This window comes from Leopardus geoffroyi, chromosome C1 (genome assembly GCF_018350155.1).
Source record: "Leopardus geoffroyi isolate Oge1 chromosome C1, O.geoffroyi_Oge1_pat1.0, whole genome shotgun sequence".
Taxonomy (NCBI): domain Eukaryota; kingdom Metazoa; phylum Chordata; class Mammalia; order Carnivora; family Felidae; genus Leopardus; species Leopardus geoffroyi.
Genome location: NC_059328.1, coordinates 62,205,992 through 62,232,093, shown reverse-complemented (window position 1 = coordinate 62,232,093; position 26,102 = coordinate 62,205,992). Strand labels below are relative to the sequence as shown.

Below are 26,102 nucleotides of genomic sequence, written 5' to 3'. Positions count from 1 at the left end.
TAGCCAACCTACAGCTAACATAATACTCAATGGTGAAAAACTCAATGCTTTTCCTCTCAGATCAGGGATAAGACAAGAATGCCACTCTTGCCACTTTTATTCAACCTAGTATTTATTGGGAGTCCTAGCTAGAGTAATTAGGCAAGAAAAAGAAACAAAAGGCATCCAAATTGGAAAGGAAGAAGTAAAACTGTCACTATTTATAGATGGCATGATATTACATGTAGATGGCGTGACAGAAAACCCTTGAGACTCCACCAAAAAACTGTTAGAACTGATAAGAAAATCCAGTGACGTTGCAAGATACAAAACCAAATGTACAAAAGTCTGTTACATTTCTATACACTAGTGATGGACTGTCAGAAAGCGAAATTAAGAAAACAAAACCATTTTTACTTATGTTGAAAAGAATAAGACCCTTAGGAATAAATTTGACTAAGGAGGTGAAAGATCTGTACACTGAAAACTATAAGATGTTGATGAAAGAGATTGAAAAATACACAAATAAATGGAAAGATATTCTGTGCTCATGGATTGGACAAATTCATATTGTTAACATGTCCATACTACCTAAAGCAATCTATGGATTCAGTGCAATCCTTACCAAAATTCCAAAAGCGTATTTCCATGAAAATGGAACAAATGATCCTAAAATTTGTATGAAACCACAAAACACTCCAAATAGCCAACACAATCTTGAAAAAGGACAAAGCTGGAGGCCTCATGCTGCCTGATTTCAAACTATATTACAAAGCTAGAGTAACCAACACAGTAGCCAAAATAATCATTTAAAAATGTACTACAGATCAAGTAATATCACTTATAAAAGACTCCAATTACACTCATCTGATCTGGATAAAAACCTAAACCCTTACATTCATCTGTAAGGCACACATAGCCTGCCCTTAGACTGCCTGACCTTCCCTTCCTACTGTGTTCTTGGTCACGCTGACCTCCTCAGGCCAAGCACACCGGGCTCCCATGGATTTTTGCTTTCAGTATTCTCTCTATTCTCTCTACCAGAACTGACCAGTGCCTTCACCTCCTCCAGGTCTTTGTTCAAACGCTACTTTATCAGAGTTTTACCTTGTTCACCATATTTAGAACCCCCAAGCCAGTGCTATCTGCTCCCTTTTTCGCTTGATTTATTTCATAGCTCTTATTACCAGATGACTTAATACCCATTTTCACATTTCTTTATTTGTCGTTTATATCTCTTATGGAATGTCTGCCCCATGAGGGCAGGGATTTACTGTTGTCACTACATTATTCCCACTGATGTTAGCAGTGTCCAGATTACAGAAGGCATTCAATATATATTGTTGAACGAATGACAGAATTAATGATTTTATGTTTTATTTACATTTTACTTAATTCACAAACTATGTTATCATATAGAGAGTTTTTTATTATAAAATGTGTTTCATATTCTCCCCCTCCCCAAATCAGTCAGAGAATACATTATAAATAAATAGGCTTTGGGGAATATTATATCCAAATTATGTTAACATTTCATTGGAGGGCTGAAAGAGCATAAAAATAATGGTAGAATTTGACATTTATTAAATAGGGCATTCTATTGAATTTTTACAATATGCTCTATAATGTAAACATTTGTTATTATTTCTATTTCAAACATGAAAAGGCATAAAAGAAAAAAGAAGTAATTTACCTAAGATACTATCGTCAGTAAAGAGCAGAACTGAATTCAAAGCTAGGTAGAGCTTGTGATCTTAATGCTCCTCCAGACTCCCTTTCTAAGTATGGCATCTAAATCTGTACAGAATAATTTGCTTGTACTTATGTAAGATTCAGTGCCTGAGATTAACTTCTGCACACTAGAAAGAACACTTAACAGAGAGTTAAAAGATGGTGAGGTTAAATACTGAAGGGCTATGCGACTTTAGATAGTTGATTAACCATTCCGAACTTCAGTTTTTCAGCCTCAAATTGAGTTGCAGAGTTAAAAGAATTAAATAAGATAATGTATGAGCAAAAAAAAAAAAAAAAAAAATTACGAAGTAATTTAATTCTTAAGTAATCTGTACTAATGTGTGTGCCGTGGATATGAGGTCTCTAAATTTATGGCCAAATGCTTTAAAAGTTTGGTTTAAATTATACACAAATTAAGAATTCTAGCTATTTATCTGGCATCTTGTGAGAACCCAAGGTGCTCATTAAATAGCAAAAATCACCCAAATGGCTCCTGAGCTGACTATACTGAAAGCACGGATAATAAATACCAACATCATGATGTGCCTGCTCTCTCCTTTCAGGTGGATGGCTCATACTCTTCGCCACGATGCTGCAGGTGGTGGCGGCCTGCCCTGCGTCATGTGTGGTGTGCGCCAAAGATGTGACCCTCTGTCACCAGCTCACCTATATAGTAGGTAATAAAACCAATAACTCTTAAAAGAAAGTGTTAAGTGTATCTGGCAAATCCGTTGCCATGGCTTTCATTACACTGAGTGCTCTCTGGGCCCAGCCTGAAAGAGGTAAATTTTTAAAGAGCAAGCTTTTCACAGTGACTGAAGACTGATACTATTATTTTATTTTTCCTATTCCTGGTGGTCTCAACCAAAGCTATGTTAAGACCTGCAGAGGCAACTGAAATATTCTGCTATTACAAAAGAATACTACCATTTCATGCAGCTACATACTTTTTTTCTAAGAAAAGAAAAAAAAAGCAAGCCACTTTAATTATATTTTTGTCCACACTGTGTGCATATGTGAACCCTACCACTGGCTGGAAAAAAATATCAATGAATCAGAAACCTGAACTACAATTGCTCAACATTAGTAAGATTAAGTGATGTACCAGCAAAACAGATTATTATCAAAGTGCATCTAATTTTGAAAGTCTAGTCTTTTTTTATTGGTGGTAAATGAGCTGTAGAAATGCTAACAAGATACACTGCCTGTATTCATTACATATTGCTTGCTTAAGTCAACAATTTAATAAGACACCTTATTAACAAATTTGAGGAGAATGTGATTTACATTCCGATATCCAAGACGAGATAAACAAGCTATAAGTTCTTCCAATGGAAAAATTTCAGAAACAAGTCCGAGTTAAGATGGAGCAAATGAAGCTGATTTTTTTTTTCATTTTGAAAATCCTATGACTCTATGAGAATTAAGAGATAGAAGTTATCGTCATCCCTGACAGGAGAGAGACAGTTTCAAGGGTAGTTTGTTGTACACGACTTCCAATTAATATCAAAAACACTTAAACACTAAAATCCTACCCTCTCAAATAGATTTCCTGACTTCACTCCTTCCCCCCGCCCCAGTCCCCCATCGGAGATAGCTGATGTCGGTAAGAAACAAATATTCCTCATCTACCTTGTCGCACCTCTCTATCTTCCTTCTCATTTACAGTACGTCAATTTGTGAAGTTAAATTTCATAAACACAGAGCAGTAAATGGATGACCTGTGGGTGGAGCATCTGTCTAGTCCTAGACAAGAAGTAATTGACAGAATCAATAGCCTGCTCCCTCAGACTCGATAAATCCCTAGAGAACTGGGGATCCATAAAAATGAAACTCCCTCAACCCATATCAAAAACAATATTGAGAGAAACAAAATGCTAAACTGGCCAGAATTAATAGAATTCAAATAATCAGTGATAATACTATAAAGAAAAAAAAAAAAAAAACACCATGACTTAAGCTTGCTGGTGCTGTAGAGATGGGAACAATTCTTCCAAGAGAAGGCACTGTGAAAATTCTTTGTTTTTTTTTACATTTTTTTATCTCTTTGTTTCAGCAATGCAAGTCTGAATTCCATAAGGGAATTATGATTTGCTTCCCCCATGGTTGATTGTTCAAATATCACCTGTAGACCTCCCAGGGACAATGGTCTCTTCCATCTTTATGACACTGTCATTTGCAGTCAAAACAATTTTAGCATGATAAAGATGTGTTACAATAACTCCTGATTATAATACATCTTTATTGAGTTAAAATGCTTTGATTTCTAATGACAGAGCAGTGATGGCTCTGAGGTGATTATGGTGAAGGGATTTAACAGTCGGAAGCCCTGAGTACCACCTGCCATCACATGATATACTTCATTGGAGGGAACAGATATTAGGGAGGAGGCCAAGATGGCCCAGACTATAATGAGAACCCCACTGACAGATCCTCAGGTCATCCGGGGAGAATATGGATCCTTACCAAGTTGCCAACTTTTAACCTGGAGCTAAAAAGCAGAAACCAACCCTCCTTTTCACTCCTCCCATCCAACCTATACCTTTAAGTTTGAAAGAAAAGGTGACTGCTTTCACAGCATCAATATACACTGATGGTGGGAAATGGGTTAGGAAGCTCAGACCCAGGCTTGGCTCTTGGGGGAATCTGCTTGGGGCCAACAGGGCTGGAGCAGGTCACTGCACAGCCTCACAGAGGAGAAGCCTATAAGGCTACCTTCAAAAAAAATCAGTGGTGATAATTCTAAACAGTGAATTAACTTCGACATGGAAAGGAACAGATGGGTTTATGTTTCTCAAATAAACATGTCATAGAAACAAAGAATATAAAAATCCATCATTCTGATAAAGAGCCAGCTTCCCTTTAAACTGAGAAATCAGAGAATTATTTTCATTTTGTTTATTGTTCTTACCCAGGTGATAAGATTGCTCAGAGGGCATCGATTGTCTCAGCTCTCCACTGTACTCTCCTCTCACTTGTGTGTGCCTTGTTTCTGGTGTGTGCTTTTCTTCCCCACAGCAGCCCCTGTGACCACGAGGGTTTTAATCATCACTGATGGATACCTCTCCACTATAGACAGCACAAACTTGTCCCTCTTGTTTAATCTTGCCTTGCTCTCCTTGAGCAGAAATGGCATCGAGGATGTTCGGGAAGATGCCCTGCATGGCCTCTCAAAGTTGCGGACATTGTTGCTGGAGCACAACCGCATATCCAGCTCTTCGCTTACTGATCACACCTTCAGCAGGCTTCTCAGTCTGCAGGTTCTGGTGCTTAGCAATAACGCTCTCCGCACCCTGCAAGGGTCCTGGTTCCGAAACACCAAGGGCCTGACCCGGCTCCAACTGGATGGGAATCAGATCACTAATCTGACAGACAGTTCTTTTGGAGGTACAAAGCTCCACAGTCTCAGACATCTGGATTTATCTAACAATTTTATTTCCTACATTGGGAAAGATGCCTTCCAGCCCTTGCCTCAACTACAGGAAGTGGACCTTTCTCGAAATAGGTTGGCCCACATGCCAGATGTTTTCACTCCACTGAAGCAGTTGATCCTTCTGAGTTTAGATAAGAACCAGTGGAGCTGCTCTTGTGATCTCTACCCTCTTGCCCGGTTTTTAAGAAACTACGTTAAGTCTTCTGCTCACATGCTCAGGAATGCCAAGGACCTAAATTGTCAGCCGTCTGACACAGCGGTGGCCATTGCAAAGAGTGTGCTAAAGCTGTCTGAGACCAACTGTGATTCCAAGGTTCCCAACTTGACTCTGGTTCTAAAGGACAGAAGTTCCCTCCTCCCAGGGCAGGATGTGGCCCTGCTGACTGTCCTTGGCTTTGCAGGTATGCCACGGAGAAATGTGTCCAACTCTTCTCCATATTCTTAAAATACACTAAATGATGCCAATTCTGGGCAATTGGGGAAATTTTCCAGGGCTTTGGAAGGGAGAGGTTGTCACTGAATGTGGGAGGATAGTGATTAACTTGGCACAGGTTGTTAGAATTTCCTGTTGCAGAGAAGCTAACAGAAGAAAGGGGCTTGGACCAGAATTCAAGGGCTCTAGTCTTGGTATAACTACCCCTGTAATCCTGAGTCTATTACCTTGCTATTTAGACTTCAGTTATCTTGTCTAGTGTGGGAATAGTATCTATATTTCATCCATCATCCATCTGCCATGAACTACTGGTACATTCATTAAAATGCTAGGAATGGGGATTAAAAAGTGATGAGACGTGGTCTCTTTCCTCAAGGCACTCACATACATGTGTATGCCTCCCCATGGGATAGTAAGAATTGGTGGGCTTAACCACGTGCACGAGGACGTGCTATTAGGACAATCACATGCAATCCTGCTCTATAATGGTTGTACAGCACAATGATTAAGTACACGAGCTCTGCAATTAGATTGCCCAAGATTGAATCCTGGCTCCTCTCTTACTTGCTATGTGACCTTGGGCATGTTATTTAGCCTCTCTCTGCCTTGATTTCCTCCTATTTGGGGGTTCCGAATTCTTACAAGATTTCTGTTTGTCTAACTCATTCCTAAACTTGGCGCATACCTCCCCAGATTGACTAAGCAGAAGATAATTTTCAACTCTATTATTTTGCTGTGGTAGTTTAAGCATTTCTTTAACTATGCATCAGCTATTGTTACCTCTCACTGGATGAATGATATAAAGTGGTACTTAGTGTCATTAGTCAAAGACCAAATACACTTGAGATTTCTTGAGTCATCTACCTGGAATGTGTATTTTCCCCCTATGCTTGTAGTTCGTGGTGAAATCCTTAGCACTTGTAGGTAACCATGGCGAGGAGTGGTGGGTAGGGTGGGGTGGGGTGGGAGGTGGTGCCTCAAAGCTAGAAGACCAGAGGCTGGGCAAATGACATCCAGGAGTGAAATGAAGGTTTTGAATATGTGCTATATATAATTATTCTATAGTAGGTTTCCAGTGAAATCTGAACATCATATTTTCAACTCCTCCTGAGAGTTACACTTTTAATCAGAATAGATGGAAACCAGAGTCAGGTCTAAACAATGAACTACCATCGGCAACAATCAAGCTCACTTGGAAGTGAATTTAATCCTCTCAGAAAGATAAATTGTTTTAAAAACTGTGTAACCATGTCAGTAATTATAAGTGTTAAGAAATAATTTACCATAAAAGACAAAAGTAATAGGGCAGCGAGTTTTACCCTAAATGTCCGAGAATGCTAGAGTTCAAAGACTAGTTCTAGGGAATAATTAATACATATTTCGATAAGAACATACACAGATGCAAAATGTTGTGGGGCTCAAATAGATTTGGGTAATGCTGGACTAAACAAAGTGAAACCGGCTTCTTTACTGCAGTGTTTTCCTCATTGCCTTTCATTTTCTAATAAGCATTATGAACCCCAAAGTTCATACAATGTGGAGCACTTCTCAAATTCATTTAACCATTAACTCTTTTTTCACAGAGGATTTCATTACATTAGTGTTTTGTAGGGCATCATTTTGGAAATATTACAATAGAGATTTTCAGTATCTTCTAGGTATTTTTATATCTATTTTCGGAAAAGATTTTACTAACAACTTATGTTAGTGTAGAGATGGATATAAATTCTGGAAGATTCAAAGGTTTGTCAAAATAATAGGAAGCTTATAATAGGAAGCATGGGTAAATTCTTATAGTTATGAATACACACATGTTAAGTTTTAAAGTGTGAAAGTATCATAATGCATCTTTCACTGAGTAATTGTTACAGATGCTGTTTTGAGAAGGTGTTTGTCTTTTAAAAAACTCTGATTTTGTACAATTTATTCTATTAAGACTCTACTCCTTTTGAAGTAAAAGTGTAGTCAATAATCTATACCTGTAGATTATGGGGTAAAAGACTTAGAACTATAATTTGACCTCTGATTTCCCTTTCCTTCTTTGGCTACAGTAAATCATTACAATTCCAGGGAATATAATCATATTCAGTGAATTTAAAACTATTAAGCGATTATTTGGCATCAAACGCTAACATCTTAACACTTCCTACTCTGAATTGGTGGGTGAAAAGAGAAAGATTTCATGAAGCTCTAACATTTCCAATGAGAACTTATTAAATTTGTTTTTTGTTGTTATTGTTGTTTTTCCAACTCAGAAAGATTGTTAGAACAACCTCTTAAAAATAGCAACAATGCCCATGGCAATGAAAATTCAACCATCTCCTTAATAGCACGTTCAGCCTGCCTACAAGCTTCATTTGCTGCTTTCTGCTCCCTGCACTAATAGAAAGTGACCATACCTGAGTGGTAATGTGATACAGACATACTTCTAGCATCAACAGCAGGAGAGTGAGTGGTTCCTTGCCATTTAGACACAATTAGAGGAGAAATTTACCCTATAATCAGATTATGCCTACTCTCATTTCAATGGCTGATGCATGTGTTTAAAAAATTTTAGGTCTTTATTTCCTTTATTATTTGGTTTAGTAACTGCACCAGCCATACAAAGTATTCTCTTAATGATTTTACTTTTTGGACTTTTTAATCCTTCTCCCCTCCCCCAACCATTAAGTGTTCTAGGACCTAATAGGGCAATATTAAATCTAAACAATAGAAGCAACAATCATAACCATGAATCATGTTGATAATTCACTGAACCTGAAGCACTGCATTAAATATGTCACATATATTACCTCACTTAATTTCTGAGTGGTAGTAATCATCCCTGTTTGACAGAGGTGGAAAAATAAGGCTCAGAGAGGTTAGAAAACTTGCCCAAGGGAGGGTGCCTGGATGGCTCAATTGGTTTAGCATCTGACTCTTAGTTTCCCCTCAAGTCATGATCTCATGGCTCATGAGTTCCAGCCCTGCATCGGGCTCTGTGCTGACAGCATGGAGCCTGCTTGGGATTCTGTCTGTATCCCTCTCTCTCTGCCCCTTTTGCTCTTTCTCTCTTTCTCAAAATAAATAAATAAATACCCTTTTTCTTTCTTTTTCTTTCTTTCTTTCTTTCTTTCTTCTTTCTTTCTTTCTTTCTTTCTTTCTTTCTTTCTTTCTTTCTTTCTTTCTTTCTTTTTTCTTTCTCTTTTTTAAAGAAAACTTGCCCAAGGGAAGTGTCAGAACAAAGCTTTGAATCCTGAGTTTTCTTACCCCATGTAAGAGATATGGAGTGTTTCCAAAATTTTCGTATTTTCATATGTTTTTAATACTTTAAAGCTGAAACCGTTGTTTGGAATAACCCTAGCTCTAGGATCTGGCAATAAAAACATTCTGGTCTACATTTTGCTACTACTTTTAAAAAATGTTGAGTCTTCAGTAGATATTAAATTATTTCAAACTGTGACAGCACTAAGAATATACTGTTGTCAACTAAATTAAAATGGGGCTTATAAGACTTCAAGATCTAGTAAACTACCCAAAGGTTGAAGGTTTGTATCAGCGGCTGCTGTTCTCTTTGGAATCTTCATCCTTAACAGAACAAGGAAGCGACCATGCCTGACACTTTCCCTTTTCTTTCAAGTTCAAAAAATAACATCATGTTTTCATTAAAGTTGCCTGCAGTGGAGGGAATCAGGCATGGTGCAGTCAATTGAAAAGTCTAAAATGCTGACATCATCTCTTTCACTGTTCTCATTTCCAGTGTCAGGAAACTGTGTTCTCTAGGGGAAATGACTTGCCTGAGGTCACACGGCAATTTATAGTCAGAGCTAGACTTAGAAGACAGAGCTCCTAGCTCAGTTGATAGTGATGCCATGTCTTCCCAATCACCATTTGTAACATTAGACCACTCAGGGCATTTCATTATTAGAACTCATAAACAGAATCCTTTCTGTTTATTTAAGAATATTCAATAAACATTTCTGGAGTGCCTGTGCTAGAGTTAAGGGTACTGGAGATACAGAGTGAACAAGACTGAAAAGGTCCATTTCCTCATAGTGCTTAATTCTAGCGGCACGGGGCGGGGGATAGACAGACAGTGAACAAGCAAGCAAGTGAACCCAATAATTTTATACTGTTATAAGTGCTGAGAAAAAAGGAAATCACTGTGACAGAGAGGGAGTTGGGTATAACTCAGAGACTTTGGTTTGAACACCTAGGTGGTTGAGCATGCCGTTTGTCAAGATGGGAAACAGGGATGTCTAAACAGGTTAGACTCTGCACGTGAGTTTGAGAAACACTGCCCTTTATAATTTTATTCAGAGAATAAACTATATTATTTAGAGAATAAACTTATTCAGAGAATAAGCTACACATACAAAGAACATGAAAGAACAGTACCAGACAGTCTGAGATTAGACGTCAGTCATTTTATTGTGGGAGTTCATAGAAGGGAATGATCTTTACAAGATGGAAAAAACAGCAAACATATCAAGAAATTTTGAGGTATTGATTCAGTTTTTAAAAGATAAATAAATTTCAAATAAGCAGAGATAGGAGAAAGTATTGCAGGCATCACTAAGGGTGTGCACAAAGGCTCAGAAGTACTTTAAGAGTAATGAAGAGTTTGAAACACAGTGTTTTAATAACGAAAAATGAAAAAGTAGGCAAGGGAGGGAGGTTATGGCCAGACTGCAGGGAATCTTGGATGCCAAGAGTTTGGTCTTTATGCTAATAGGAAGCCAATGACTTTTACAGAGGTGCGGGTGAATCTTTAGGGCTGATGAAAATATGGCAATAGGAGGAGGTTATGTTCTATGGGAATTTCCAGGTATGTACTAAATATGGTCTATTTTTATTCACTATGGGATTAAGAAATAGAAAATTTGGTTTCCTATAGGCAGAAAAAGAACTTTAATGCAAGAATTATTTTATCTTGGATGAATCACAGTCCATGAAAAAAACGCTTTTTTTTCTACCAAAGATATTCCAGATGACACTTTTTTCTTAAAATTTTTAATAGAGACAAAGAAAGATCCAAATTAACAAACAGAACAATGTTGAATAAACAGCCTCTGTCTGGACTGATATTTTTCTACATGGTGATAGACTGCCCACCTATTCTGATGCCCTTTAAACCATTAACCTTGATATTTGTGGATTTCACATTTGGTGATTTATACGTTTCTTCCTATGATGTTATCTTTTAATGGTCTCTCTATTTGTCACAGGAGCTGTTGGTCTCACTTGCCTAGGTTTAGTTGTATTTAACTGGAAACTCCAACAAGGCAAAGCAAATGAACACACATCAGAAAACCTTTGTTGCAGAACCTTCGATGAATCCCTGTGTGCTCATGAGGCAAGAAATTACCACACTAAGGGATACTGTAACTGCCACTTAACTCAGGAAAACGAGATAAAGGTCATGTCCATTGTGGGGTCCAGAAAGGAAATGCCGCTTTTACAGGAAAACAGCCATCAAGCAGCACTGGCCTCTGAGTCCACAGCCCTTGACAGATCATTTAGAAACCTGAAAGGGAAAGACCATGGGGCAGACAGCACTTTCTTCTGCTTTGGTGGCAGATTGCTGCAGTCAGGATGTTCACAGCCTCCTGGGAATGTGGCAGCTTTTAATGAAGCCAGCTTACTTACAAGATACTGTCCAAAGAGAGTTAAAAAGCTAAGGAATCATGAGTTGGGGGAAGTCCAACCTCAAAGTCTGCCACAGCATGTAACAAGAACAATAGGTGAGTTGTCTTGTTTTAGAAAATCCCACTCTGTTTAAATTTCTCTGAAAGAGGTAATCTCCTTTAATTTTCTCAATAGAAGAATGCCATAAAAATCATTGTGTAGCACCAGTCTATCCTTCTTATAAACATACTGGACCCCTCTGGGTGTGGTGTGGGTGTGGATTGGGGGTGACGTGTAGATGAGGACCCCCCACCCCCCGCCCAGGAGCTGAGAGTAAGTATATATTGTGCCTTTTGGAAAGTGAATTTTCTGATCCAATGCCTAACAGTGTTTTGGTTTTTATTTATTTATTTATTTATTTTAAGAAAAGAAGCCTTTTGAATAGCAATATACTGTTAAGATTTATGAGAGGCTGAGTATTGGCTTCTATTCCAACATCCTTCGAGCTCTAATGCCAATTCTGCAGTAAGCAACCTTCTCAGAGCATGACATGTTAGAAGAATGAGCCTTCTAATGCTAGTGATTCATTTCAGGAATGATGTCAAGACACACACTTTGCTTGCTGAGCTGTCAGGGATGATAACTTCCCAGTCCAGGGAAAGTCAGGACTTAATTCATCGTCCCATGTTGGGAGCCAAGTGAATCTGGCCATGACATCTACCCACCGTACATGGGCAATGTCAATATTTAGGTGGAGGCAATGAATTAAATGTCTTCCTTTTCCTTCCTGAATAGTAAGGTAATGCTTTCAGGATCAGCAGTGAAACTTTGACAGTTTCTCTGTAAAGAGGTTCCTGTCATTTATGTGAATTGGTTTACAACAAGCAGGGCTTTCTCTCAAATATGAATGGCAGAGGTGCTGCACCAAGAAATTCGCACCATGAGGATATGGCCCTAAGGATGGATTTGGGGACAACTGGAAAAGAATGAACCCGTATGCTGTCTCAGATGTGGCATAAGGCAGGATGTGAATTTATTCCATTGTATTCCCCAGACTCCAGTTCTTACTAGTTTCTGGGGACTGATTATTTGATTCAAGAGAGGAATAGCCAAGGGGGGAAAAAAGCAAAAAAACAAAAACAAAAACAATATCCCAACAACAAAACCTCTGCCATAGAAACCAGATCAGATTGGCTTTATTTTATAAAGAAATAAGTACTTACCCTTTCAACAGAGTCACACCTTAGACAGATGGTTAGCTTTGTCCAATGCCTTAACTTTTCTATGGGAAACTCTTATACTGAAGGGAATGCTGTCTCTTAACCATTTAAAACCCAGTCCCTTGTTTCACACAGAGAACACATTTGTTTGTCAAATCAATATATTTACTTTTAAGAAAGACTTGAAATTCTGTTACCTACCAGGTAGATGGAGATAGAGAAGACAGGTATTTGAGGAAAAAAACAACCAAGACCACAAAAGAAGTCAGTAAGAGGCAATGTCACTCTGATTATGTCTTCAAACTTGGGGACACAGAACCATAGTATTTCAGGAGTAAGGGAGACTTTAGAGACTATGTAGTATAAAAGTTCCTAATATTTATCTTTGAGTCACAGAACTCTCTTAGAATCTGATAAAGGCTAAAATTCTTTCCCTAGAATAATTTTACACCCACATATAATTCTCATCTAAGTCTTGTCTCTTGATACCCATTGAGTAAATAGCTTCTCCAAGGTCACACAGAAAATTGAAGGCAAATCTTCAAGTTAGATGCTAACGTGAAGCTTAGTTCACCTCTTCCTTTCTATTGCTGAACAGAAATACTTCTTTCTTCCTCTTGGTAAAACAATTTCAGAAGACAAGAGACAGTACGCTTATAAGATGTAATTTTAAGTCTAATACGCATTGGGTTAAGAGAATAGGGTTTGGTGTCAGACAGACTTGGGTCAAGTTCTGCCCATATCATTAGTGGACATGTAATGAGGGGAAATGTTTCACCTCTTTAGGCTTATTTCTTCACCTTAAAAGTGATAGGATGATAGGACTTGTCCAGTGGATCACATCTTCTGTGAATATTAAATGAGATAATGAAGGTATAATACTTAGCACAATGCCTGGCTCTTAGTAGATGCTTAATTAATGGTAAATATTTCTATTACTTTTGTCATTAATATTATTTAACATGTATCATTAATATTATGCTAACATGTACAATTTAAAACTCACAGAGATTTCCGCAATAAAGGCCATATTTCAAAATATTCATTTAACAAATATTTAATTAATACTATATATTTTTTAAAAGTTTATTTTTGAGAGAGGAAGAGCACACCTGTGCAAATGTGCATGGGGGAGTGGCAGAGAGAGAGGGAGAGACAGAATCCCAACCAAGCTCCTTGCTGTCAGCACAGAGCCTGACTCAAGGCTCAATCTCATGGACCATGAGATCATGAGCTGAGCCAAAATGAAGAGTCAGATGCTTACCCAACTGAGCCTCCCAGACACCCCTTAATTAATACCATATTATGTGATGGGGAATAAGGCAGATATGGTCTGTGCTTTGTAGCCAATAGTATCATAACTATTTTGTTGTTGTTGCTGAGGTTATTCTATCTTTGAAATCTGAACATTACTCAATACAGTATCATGTTCTTCCTAATATTTAGTTCCAACTGGGAAATTAATGCAGAAAAAAATTATGCTGGCCATGTGAAAAGAGTTTAGCTATTATTCATTTTTAAAGCTGACATAACCAACAACTAATGTAAAAACATACAACTATGAATGTTTTCATTTCTAATTCTGCAACTTTTAGGTCAGCATTGCAACTGATTAAAATGTGGCCATAAAGAGTAGCCTTGTAAACACACTAAACTACCCAAAGTCTTTTGTGAGTTTGGTTAAAAATCAGGAAATATTCAAGAATTGCCATAATCAGAGGAATCATTTTTGCACCTTTCATAAGGTTTCTAAGCATCTGTTTGGTTGGGGTAATAAAACTCTGCTCAGTGCTAAATTTCTGCATTTATTGTTCAGCAGATATCAACAGTGACACATTTAGTAGAAGATATGCAACATCCGGTTCAGCCTTGGCAAGAGAAAGTCTTGAAAAGCATTTAACAAATGAATCATGGCAGCCTCCAATAGAAAAAAAAGACAATGGCTTACAACCTCACAGGCAGAGACATTTTATTACAGGCTCATCATCCAAGCCTTGTGAGCCTGAGGAACATTGTGTACAAAAGGTCTTACAAAAACATAGATCAAAATATGATGATCCTTGTGGACTGTTAAAACAGAGCAGGCCTAGGTATTTTCAGCCGAAAAATTCTCTTATCTGTAAATATGTACCCTGTGATCAATTTCAAGATTATGTGAAAGAAAAGAAGCCAAATCGTAAAGAACATTCAAAGGCTAAGAAAGAGCAATTCCAAATTAACAGTGCAATAGAAAAATTCCTTATGAGTGAGGACAACATGGAGTTATCAAGGTTGTCAACAAAAATCAAGAAAACATATTCTCCAAAGAGGGTTAGCTTCTGTAATCCTGATTTAGTATCCAAAACATCAACCCATTGGAAACAGCAGAAAAGTCAAAGTAGCCACCCGACCAACTTGGATCTTAAAAAATGTGTCAATCTTCAGGAGGGAAACAAGGGAGGAAAATGGCTTACTGATCCACAGATTCTGAAAAAGAAGAGAACCAATCAAACTGACCTCAAAGGGAAAATTAAAAAACAAACTTCAAGGATAAAATTAAATTTACACCCTTTTAGAAAAGTCAAAGTCCATCCAGAAAAATCCTTGCCAGAACTCCCAAGGAAATGGAAACACATATTGTTACCACCGAATAAATTATCTAAAGCTTCTCAGAAAGAAGCCAGTATAAACCTTGTGTCCTCTGCAGAATTTTCCCAACAGCAAGAGAGTAACAACTATGTTAGACTCATTTCAAAGAGTGTGCCTCTCAAACATGCTCCAAAGCAGACCCCACATTACAAAAAAAACACTAAAAAGACTCCTCTGCTCAGTGCTAATGACTTACCTCTAGTCAACCAGAGCTCTACAGAAGTCAACTGTCACCCTACTGGCCTCATTCTTGCTAGCAGCCTGTCAACATTGCCTCAGCCCACATCCATCAAAGCTGAACACAGGCATTCAAGCTCTCAGTTCTCAACTGAGCAAATGGCAGGTGCAACTCCCCTTGCATTGGATGTTCCTGGGTACTTACCAGCTACCTGGGAAAGTACAGGAAATGAGGTTTTACCACCCAGCAGTACCAGGGAGACAACTGACCAAGAGGCAACAGAGCCCACCCAGCACATGGAGCAGGACAAACCAAAGACCACTGAGCCAAATCAGCTTTCTTTGTCCCTGGGGAACCAAACACAACTTGTAGGTGTCCACAAGACTGACGCCTATAAGGAACACACTTTAGATCAAAATCAAACTTTAAAACATGTAGAGCAACACTCAAGTCATAAACAACTTAGAAATGAAGAAAAAACATTAGTGACAAAACCAAAACTATCACATCAAATTGTGGAAAGTTGTATTACGGATGAGGGAAATGATGTAGGAAAAAAACTTTTTCAAACAGAAACTTATGATTCCTCTCTCATTCCCTCTGAGACACAAGCCACGGGTGACCTAACAATGATGAAGACAAATTCTATTCCCTACCAAAATAGAACAGAGACTCCCAAAGATATCAGTACTTCTCTCAGTACTGAAGCCATTTGGAATCTAACCAATAGTGGCAAAAAAGAAATTGACAGCACAAATGCATTACCTAAAGATGATGGCACTGAAGCACTACAGATAAAAATATTAGAAAAAGAAGAGAAGAAAATGCTTGATGAAAGTGAGGCAAATTCTAGCACGTTAGTTAGGACTTCACAGATGACCTTAAAAGGCAGCAGAAAAGAAATGCAGCAAACTTGGGGAAATGGAAAAAGTGAAAAACACATGTTGTATGATTCAAGTTCTGTTGAGGCTACTATTATGGCTAAGGATTTGAGTACCATGTGTTCCCCTGAAACTGAAAATAGACCTTCTTGTAGTGAAATTAACACTAATATGCAAGATTTGGGAGCCATTCAAACTATTCAACCAGATAAAGATAACAACACACATGAAGAAGGTACAGTAAGAGTGGAGATACATGAGGTGCTTTCCTCCTTATCAGAGTTAAAAGACGTTAGTTTTGAGACAAAAACTAAGGTGCCTCTAATTCCTAGAAGAATAACTGAAGCTGAAAACTCTGCTTCAAAACCTACACTGTATCCACCATCTGCTGATTATGTTAATACATCACCTTTAGAGGCAGAACTCAACAATAATCATTTTCTACTTTAGCTTTCTTCAAAAGGACACACAAACACCCCCTAGCCTTTGCATACATTTCCAATGCATTATTTTGGAGGAAAAAATCCTCAGTACCTCATTGTTATCAATGAAATAAAAGTACGACTGAATATAATGCAAATATCAAAGATTGAGCCACAAGATATGTTTGACACAATTAATTGAGTTTGCTTCTCTAAGGAACAGAAAAATGGGAAAGAAAAGTTTTGTCTAGTCCTGGAAAAGAAAACAAACATAAAAAAAAAAAAGACTTAAGCAAATGAAAGATTAAATAAGAAAAAAGTACTTGAACAGTTTACACTTGATGTTTATTTTATGGAAATTACTGTACACATCTCAATTAGTGGTATTACAATATTGCTTTCTACACAGATGATTATATATTCATATTTGTGCCTGATCTGTTTTCCTAATTATGGTATAAAAATAAAAATTGAGCTTTGTTTGTTAACTGTAGTCTAGCTGATATGCATATTGGTATATTTCAACCATTTGCAACTGTTCTGTTGACAATTATCCTAGATCTTAAGTAGAGTTTTTAAAACCTGTTATTTCAATAAGAGAAAAAAATTAAGGATTTCCAGGGGTAGTAGGCTTGTTCTGTAAAACCTGTAAAATCCTCTAAATCCACTAGGTGGGGATCTCAGCTTCAATCATTTTAGAAGAACAAATGGGCCTTCAAGATCAACACAATGGATCCTGAACAAAAGGAATTTTAACAAGCCTTATTGCCAATTATTATTAAGATTTTGAAAACTAAATAACCCATTAGTGTATAAGCTTTCAAGGTTTGATCTCTTGAGTTTAGCATGTCACAATTTTTTGGTGTGAGTACTCCTTGTGCACAGAAATTAAATGTTCTTATAAATATTAGATTTAAAAGTAATAGTAGAATAAGCCTCTCTCATTCAAAGCCAGAGTTATTGGAAAGATAGAGGTATACTGAAACCATTTTATTTTTGATATCCCAGTAAAACATTCAAAGCATACCTTCATGGTATACAATATTACCCTATTTTATATTTCCTAGTGGGGGGAAAAAGGTTTTACTTTCTCTGCTCCTATCTATATATAATATATTTTTATATTTTTATATCTTTATATATTTTATATATTTATATATTTCTTTTTTTTTTTTAATTTTTTTTTTCAACGTTTATTTATTTTTGGGACAGAGAGAGACAGAGCATGAACGGGGGAGGGGCAGAGAGAGAGGGAGACACAGAATCGGAAACAGGCTCCAGGCTCTGAGCCATCAGCCCAGAGCCCGACGCGGGGCTCGAACTCACGGACCGCAAGATCGTGACCTGGCTGAAGTCGGACGCTTAACCGACTGCGCCACCCAGGCGCCCCAATATATTTATATATTTCTTAATATATCTTTATATATCATTATCTTTATGTCTATATTTGGCAAATGGTTAAGCTTAAAGGACTACTAGAATAATGTAAATACTCTTAGATGAACCACCTATCTCCTATTTTTTTCTCCTATTCAGAATTGCCAGCAAATGATGTAACTTTCTTATTTTGAAAGTCCCTAACCTTATTCCTTCTCTTCTGTTTTCTCTCTGGGTTTAAAATTTCCTTGCTTTTAACTCCAACTCCTCTCCCCTCTATTTTTGTTCAGCCTCTCTGCTTGAGCTTAGCTCCTATGCCATCTGTCTGCCTACCCTGATCCTACTTCATTTGGTTAAGCGCCTTTAAGGTGAGAAGAGCAGCTATGCCAACTTCTTGCGCAATAACTTTTTTCTAATTGACAGTTCCCTAAGTTTTGTAGACCAGGTTAGTTGTTTTTGTTTTTGTTTTTGTTTTTTTTTATCTCTTGGTAGCTATCTTTCTTTTTTTCTTTTTTCTATGCTTTTTTTTTTTTAAAGCAACTTCACCTTGCTGCAGAGCTGTTGGCTTTGTTCTTTTCTCATTGTCAACAATATCCCTGACACCTAAGGGCCTAAAGAACCAGTACTCTGGTCACTAGCTGATTCTCAGAAGGCAGCCATTGACAGTTCTTCAGGGCTCTTTCCTCTTCTTCATTTCCTAAATCCAGTCTTTCACTTCCTTAGGATGTTTTGTTTCCTTTGAAGTAGTTCTCAAATTTACCCTTGTTCCTGAATCCCCATGGTAACCATTACAGTCTTTGTGTTGTAATCAACTGGATTAATGCAGCTAGCAGCCCAGCTGGAAGCTCTGACATCCCTGTCTTTTGCTCCCGTTTCAGCCCTCTAATTCTCTGCCTTTACTGGGCACAAACCGCCTGAGGTGCCTGCTAAAATGACAAGTCCTAGACTCCATCCCAGACATTTTGATTCAGTAGATTTAAAATAGGGCCCCAGAACCTTCATTTTAAGAAATATTCCCAGGTAAACTGGAGCAGGTAATAGGTAGCTTACATATTAAGAAACAATGCTCAGCTATCCCAATGCACACTAGAAGATAATTCAGTGCCTGTCTCACTAGACTACATATAATTCTTTTAAGTTAAACTTTCATACCAAATTCAGATGGATTTTCTAAAAAAATTGCTTTTATCATATCTCTGCACTGCTTTAGAGACAAAAAAACATAATTGCCTGGAATTTCATATCCAAATTCCCTATTCTGGTTTCCAAAGCTTCCCAAAATCTGACCTAACAGGACTTTTCCTCCACCTTTCATTATTTTCCAAACAGCATTTTCCATTTCCCACACATAGGAAATAATAATGTGCTTTCAATTTAAGGAGTGAGGCAAAGACAAACAAGAAGGAAAGAATGAGTGGTAAACTAGATAACCTAGAAAGCAATGGCCAGGAGAGCATGGCGTTAGTTCTCAGATCTAAAGGTGAACTTGTTTCAAATGATGGTATAGAGATTTAATCCCTCAGCGGCTACATGTTTCCATAACTAATAAGTCTCTCCCTTGTGTCCTTTCTCTCAATGAGTTTGTACGTGGTCTCTTTGCTTGGACTGTTTTTCTCTATCACCAACCCTCTTCATTCAGCAAACTCCTATTTATACTTGTGATCTCAGCTCTAGTGACACTTCTTCCAGGAAGCCTTTCCTGACCTACACTAACTCCTTGTCCCTCACTTGCCAATTTCTGTAGGATGCATTCTCATCTAATCTTGTTTTCCTTGCTCTGACTTGTAACTATAAAATCATTAATGTGTTTATTCAATTAATCTCCATTTGGGTACTGGCCCTTAGGCTCCATGGAAAGTGCATCTTCACTGAATCCCCAGAACTTGTTCCTGGGGCAGTATATAGTAGAGACTCAATAAATAATTGTTGAGGGAAAGAAAGAAAACCAGCTCATTGCTTCCCTTTTCCTCACTACTCAGGCTACTCACATGAAGACCTTATTGCATAATGCCAAGATGATTCAGGTGTGTCACATCCAGAGGCAGTTAACTTCTTAATGAGATGGGTACCATGGTTAAGCCAGGGCCCAACCTGACTGTCCAGCCCAGAGATAGCCAGCTAGTCAGATACTTTGCTTCCTACTGTGCTTTCTCCCCATCCTTCACCCTGAACTTCATTCCTGGAGTCCAGGCCCTGGGCTGGTAGGCTTTGCTGCTTAGCAATAAAACTTTTCCAGTAAGCACTTGACTTTGGCCTCTTAGTATTTTTTTTTTTAAACCTTATATGTACCCTCCTTTGGCTTTATTCAGGTTCTCTTTCTCATTTCCTAACCTGTTACTTGTGATATCCATCTACCCCCCACCCAAATGCTTTTAGAAGTTGCTAATAACTTGCTTTTATCTCCAAATGAAAACTTCTATAGGTTTCTTATTTATAATCATAATCATGAAGAGTCAGTTAATAGAAGCCAAAGGGACTCTTGTGATTTTTTTTTATGTTATACTTTGGAACAACTCACACACCAAAGAGAGAAAGAAATTCTGCATTATCTCTTTGACATACTTATTCCTAGAAAATATGCCTAAGGTTCATATTGAAAACAAAACAAAACAAAACAAACAAAACAAAAAAACAAAGCCTTTTCTCAAACATTTTAAGTCATGTAATTTTCAAGACAATTTTTGGACACTGAAATTCAGATGAGTGGATTGGAGTCATTGACAAGCAATAGTGATATTCATTTACTCAACATATATTTTTGACCATCTACTAGGTATGGTTCTAGGTGCTGGGGTTACAGCAGCAAACAGAACAAGCAAACAAACTAGTCCCTGCTAGTCCCTGCTTTCTGGTAGTGAAAGAAGGTTCTACACAAATAAATACATAATCTGCCAGATTGAATGCTTAGGAGAAGAGTTCTTTTTTTTTTTTTTTTCTTTTGAGATAATTCAAATCACATGCCATAATAATCTTTATTTCTCTCCTTAAGAGTCTCTGTGTACACTTGTGGGATTGGGTAATGATTTCGTGTGGGTTTTGCCTATAGAAAATAGAAGTGGGGAACTATGCTTTCTCCTTCCAATATCTGGACTGGGTCTTACTCTATTTCTCCTTTGGTGAGGTGCTTTCTGAGAAAACAATAGTTACACTTTATCTGCTCCCTTGTTGAAGAGAGACAAAGGATGAGAAACAAGGTCATATAAGAAAAGCACAATAACTAGAGTGGTTTGGACTGGACAAATAAGGGCCATTGGGCTTTTATGTATAAGAACCTCCAGCATGAAGAATGTGAACTGGTGCTCTCTACTCAGAGCAGGAGAATCAATGTGGCAGACGTCAAAACACAAGGATATCAATAGACAACAATATATGCGGGCAGGGAAATTTTAGACACTGTGTTATCAGGAGAAAGTTGTGGAATCTCCTCCTTTGTCATTCTCTGAGAACAAAGTAGGCATTGAAATGCCTGGCATAGATAAGAAGAATCCTTTCCTGTAAACAAGTGGTCTGCGATTTCATTCTGGGATTATATGTGTGTTTCCCTCAACAATCTTAGATCTATGATCACGTTTAATTTTTTTTCACTGTTTACATATTCTACTTTACTTATTCCTTCCATAACATTGATCCCTCCATCTGTGCTCTTAACCACTTTATCACAACCACTCAGAGAGTTAGAGAAGGACTAGGGCTAGGTCTCCTGTCTCCTGCTTGAGCCAGTGCTACTAAAGACCACTTGTCATGGGGCCTTTGCCTGAAGGCCTGCCTCATGGTGAAAAGCCAACACAAATCCATCTTGTGCCAAACTTCTTTCTTCAGAAAATGACTAACTGTGGCTCAAGCATAGTTAATAAAATTGCAGCTCAGATGAGACTGTGAGTCATCTGTCATACCCCGGTCTCTCTTTTGCTAATCAGTTGTGAGAAACATTTCAAAATCAGAGAGCAGCAGCAAAGAAATATGAGATACTCAGACTTCTTGAGGCAATTAGAGACTAAAGAGCAGAAGGCAAATCAGTCTTCCTGCCTTGACAGTCTTAAAATACACACTGAAAGTAGACTTTGGAGTTACACTATTTGTGACAGATTTTGACCATAACACATTTTCTAAGAGGAAATAAAAATTACTCACTTCAGGACATGCATTCCACCCTCGCATCAGCAGAGATGATATGGGCTTGGGAATGGAATAGCCAATGGGAGGTCTGATATGGTGGTAAGCCATGTCTGCTGCGGCAGCCGCTGCAAACCAAATGATCATGTCAATTTTGAAATTCACGTATTTATTTTAAGAAACATGAACAGACAACAAAAAGTCATCAAAAATCAATCTGTGCAACATTAGCAGAGAATGAAAGACAGCTCCATGCTGTTTTTTTTTAATGCTTAAAGAAAATGTTGGATAATTTGATACTATAAGATTATCTTTATAATTTTCCATTCATTCAGTTGTTCATTCAACAAATTGTGAGCAGAGGGAATTTACAAAAGATCAAAGACACATACAAAAGAACACACAAACATCAAGTAGTTTTGTGTGTGTGTCTGAAGTATAGGGTGTGTATGTATGTGATGTTATGGGAAGTAAAGACTGAAAGGCAGATTAGACAGTACAATGTCATAAGTCCTAGAATAAAGGGCTTATACTATACACAGCAAGTCATGGGGTGCCACTGAACTTTGCAGTTCTGAAAGCACTTGTATCACTTGGGCAAAACAGATGAGTTTTTGTTTAAATACAATTAGTGCTTATAAGAATGTTGGGACTTTAATATTTAATATTTATAAAGTAGTTACTAGTTTTTAAACTTTTAGCTAATCTATCATTTTAGTTAATACCACTCATTGACTGAATTCCCTAGTGTTACCTGCCTGCTTGGATTTCTAAATATTGCTCATCTTAAACTCCCCGTTATGGTGTCGTAATTCTTGGGACTTCACTCTTGATGCCTGGCTGTTGCCTATTTTTCGATTCTGCAACCAGTGATTTCTATACTCCCTTGGAAAGCAAGTTCACAGCTACTTTTATTGAACATGTTTTGTATTAGGCATCATGGAAGATACATACAAAGCTCTTTTAAACCTCCTAACACTCATGCAAAGTAGGTATTACTCTGTGTGTGTATGTAATTAGTTTTTAATTTTTGAAAAAATTAAATATAATTAGTAGTTGGTGTAGCCTCTTGTTCCAGATTCTATGCTCTCTTCAGCCACTTCACATTGAAAATACTTTGTACTCAACACATGAAGCTCTTTTTATTCTTCAGAAAAACTTCTCTGTACGATTAGGAGGTTAAAGTTCCAGGACAATGCTGTTTCCTATCTTCTAGATTGTGATGTCATAAACATTTGTCTATATCTTAATAACTTTTTTTGAGATATGATCTACAACCACTACTCTCCACTAAACTTTGCTCCAATTCTGTTTTAATTGGATCTGTTTTAAGATCTACTCATCTAGTAAAATTATATGTAGTGTAACTTAATCAACATTTTGCTTTATGGATCAGTCAGAATTACTATCTAATTTTGACAAATGTGACCTTTATACTTGTTTTCTGTAGAATTTTAGAAACACAATTATAATAGAGGACAATTGTTAAAATATTTTGAGTATTTCTCATATATTGTCTGTATCATTGAGCTCATGTCCCATCCAATATACAATTATGTAATGCTTTTTTCCCCTAAATATCAGCATTTCTCCAAGTTATTAAAACTCCAGGTTAACATATTTTTAATGGTTCTATATTCAGTATGATTTACTTAATCATTCTTCAAGTTTAGGTTGTTCAAATTTGGACATAAACACTTCAAAAAGTATATCTTTTCAATATGAATTTCCCAATTTCACACATTGTTTATATTTTGAGGGGTGAGATTAATGTCAAATGGCATAAGACTTTTGACACATACTGATAAGCTTTTTTTCCTAAACAGTTGTACTAATTTATTCCCTTAGTCACCAATGTGTGAGAGAGTTTTCATTACATCGGCAATCTTTCATTACATCGGAATCAGGTTTTCTCATTTTGTGAGAGATGTTGCTAACATGAGAGGTAAATTATATCAGCTCATTTCTTGTTTAAATTGTGTTCTTTGATGACTAGTGAGGCTTAATATTTTCCCAAATATTTATTAGTTATTTGTATTTGAAATTTTAAGTTCATTTCCTTTGCTGCCTGGCATTTTAATGTTTCTTTGCAACAGCCGTTCTAATTGTACAATGGCTCCAGTTTGAGGGCAGAGTCAAGAATTCCATTTATGCTTTTATTTTCAAGGCCATTTATAGAATATTTGCATTGTCACATTTGCCCACCATTTCTAGCCATTATCAGCTAGAGTTGTAGTTGCTGACACTAAGAAAACACAGAAACAAAAGACTGGCCAAAACATATTTAGCAAACTTAACATGACTTACAAAATATGTCTTTTGTGTCACAAAAAGAAAAAAAAACTAGGCATGTTAGATTCCTTCCATTGGCTACTCTTGAGTATTTTTAATTCCTTTTTGGAATGAGGTAAATAAATAAGCAAACACATTAACTAATGCTTAATAATCATTGATCTTCTAACTCTACTTTTTCACCTTATGACCATTTGGATATTGTTGAGCTGGTGCAGCTATAAGCATATAAACCAGTGTAGTGAATGCATTTAAACTAATTATACCTATCCTAATGGGTGGGGAGGGACTATTCATAAAGTGAGTTAAACTCAGATGCAGGTGCCAAATGTCTCCTTTGAAACCCTTTCAGACTCTGATACCAAGTCTATAAAGTTACTTGTTTTGCTTCTTGGCACTGTGTCTGGAAAATCAGTTTAAGATGAACGCTATTTAATTCTTCATTATTCAAAGTAGATTCTGCAAGGCCTTGGCATCTCCTTCTCTCTTTTGCTTTATACACCCTTGGCAGCGATGCTACTCATTAGCAGCAGAAAGTGGACAATGCAACATGAGGCGTCATGGAGTTGAAATTTGTCACCTTTAAAATTGCTTTGTCAGTCTTGCCTGAGTGGCCATGCTACACTAACATCTGGGAAATTTTCTAGTATTCCAGATTCAGGACAGGGATTGTCAGCCCATTTATCAAATTTTTACCTTGATTGCTACGTAAAATATGTTAAGTGATTTATGTACATGTTGGTTTCTACATTCACAATGGAAACTTTGCTATTAAGAGAGAATAAGGCTAAATATAAAAATATCAATAACTATTGAGTACATACCATTTCTTCAGCACTGTGATAATTACCAATGATTTAGTGAAGCTTATAATCTAGATTCTAGAGTAGGACTGTCTAATAGAACTTTTTACAATGATGGAAATGTTATGCAGTGTTCAATATGGTAGCATACGGCTATGAAGCACTTAAAATGTGGCTATTAAGCATTAAAATGTGTGACTGAATAACCGAATTTTTATTTTCATTTCAATTAAAATAAATTTAAATTTAAACAGCCATGTGTGTCTAGAAGCTTCCATATTGTACTGCACAATTCTAGAGCATAGCCTTTTCCCACTCCTATTTTCCTGAATAAGATTCAAATTAAACATCATTTTGTGAGTCAGCCTCAAGGGTTTATATAACCATGGTGTTTATTTGTGGATTCAAGTTCTTTATTGTTCGTTAATAATTTATCAAGAAAAAATGGATATGACTAGAGATTGTCAAAAGGCATTCAATACAACACATGATAACCTTCATTTATTCATGTGACAAAATCTATTGAACATTCCATATGAGTGATAATAAGCTAAGAAAAAATAAAGTGTTAGGGTGTCAATAAAATTTGGCAAATAAATGGATAATTATTAAAGAAATGAATTACTGGATTTTTCTTGCTTTTATGGTTCAAACACAAATTCAGAATTGTGATCCTTTTTTTTTCTGAAATGTTCTTTCATACCCTCTTTTCCTACATTACATCTAATGTCACTTAGCTCTTGGCTTAATGAAGTGTCTCTGGGTGCGCTCCCTATGTACTCCCATAGCACCTGGTACTACAATAGCATATATGTCATATTATACTTAATTGCATATTTATTTGCTTGCCTCTGCAGATAGATCACAAGCTCCTTGAAGTCAGGATCTGTATCTTTTCACCATCATATCTCATGTGCTTAGCATGGTGACAGGAAATTAGTAGGCATCCAATTGATGTGCACTAAATGAATCAATAAATGAGACAGTTCAAAATATGATTTC

General features: G+C 37.1%; 2 protein-coding genes across 5 annotated transcripts in view; one reads left to right on the top strand and one right to left on the bottom strand.

The window, feature by feature from the left end:
• Positions 1–26,102, bottom strand: part of LOC123598070 (serine/threonine-protein kinase TNNI3K) — a 289,720-nt gene that overhangs the window by 62,416 nt on the left and 201,202 nt on the right. For all 4 annotated transcript variants that reach the window (XM_045477849.1, XM_045477850.1, XM_045477851.1 and 1 more), the window contains one exon: positions 22,024–22,133. In XM_045477849.1, coding sequence (XP_045333805.1) covers positions 22,024–22,133 — 110 coding nt within the window. The remainder of the gene's footprint in view (positions 1–22,023; positions 22,134–26,102) is intronic.
• LRRC53 (leucine rich repeat containing 53) lies at positions 2,072–17,003 on the top strand. The gene is made up of 4 exons (XM_045477857.1): positions 2,072–2,390; positions 4,732–5,547; positions 10,787–11,302; positions 14,226–17,003. Exons 1-4 carry the CDS (start codon positions 2,303–2,305, stop codon positions 16,541–16,543), a joined length of 3,738 nt encoding a protein of 1,245 aa, XP_045333813.1. The 5' UTR covers positions 2,072–2,302; the 3' UTR covers positions 16,544–17,003.

Bases quoted from the DNA above. Each gene is read 5' to 3' on its own strand.
- LRRC53 (XM_045477857.1), top strand. From the start codon at position 2,303: ATGCTGCAGGTGGTGGCGGCCTGCCCTGCGTCATGTGTGGTGTGCGCC. The intron at 2,391-4,731 runs GTAATAAAACCA...TCTTCCCCACAG, and splicing joins CCAGCTCACCTATATAGTAG to CAGCCCCTGTGACCACGAGG. The intron at 5,548-10,786 runs GTATGCCACGGA...TATTTGTCACAG, and splicing joins GACTGTCCTTGGCTTTGCAG to GAGCTGTTGGTCTCACTTGC.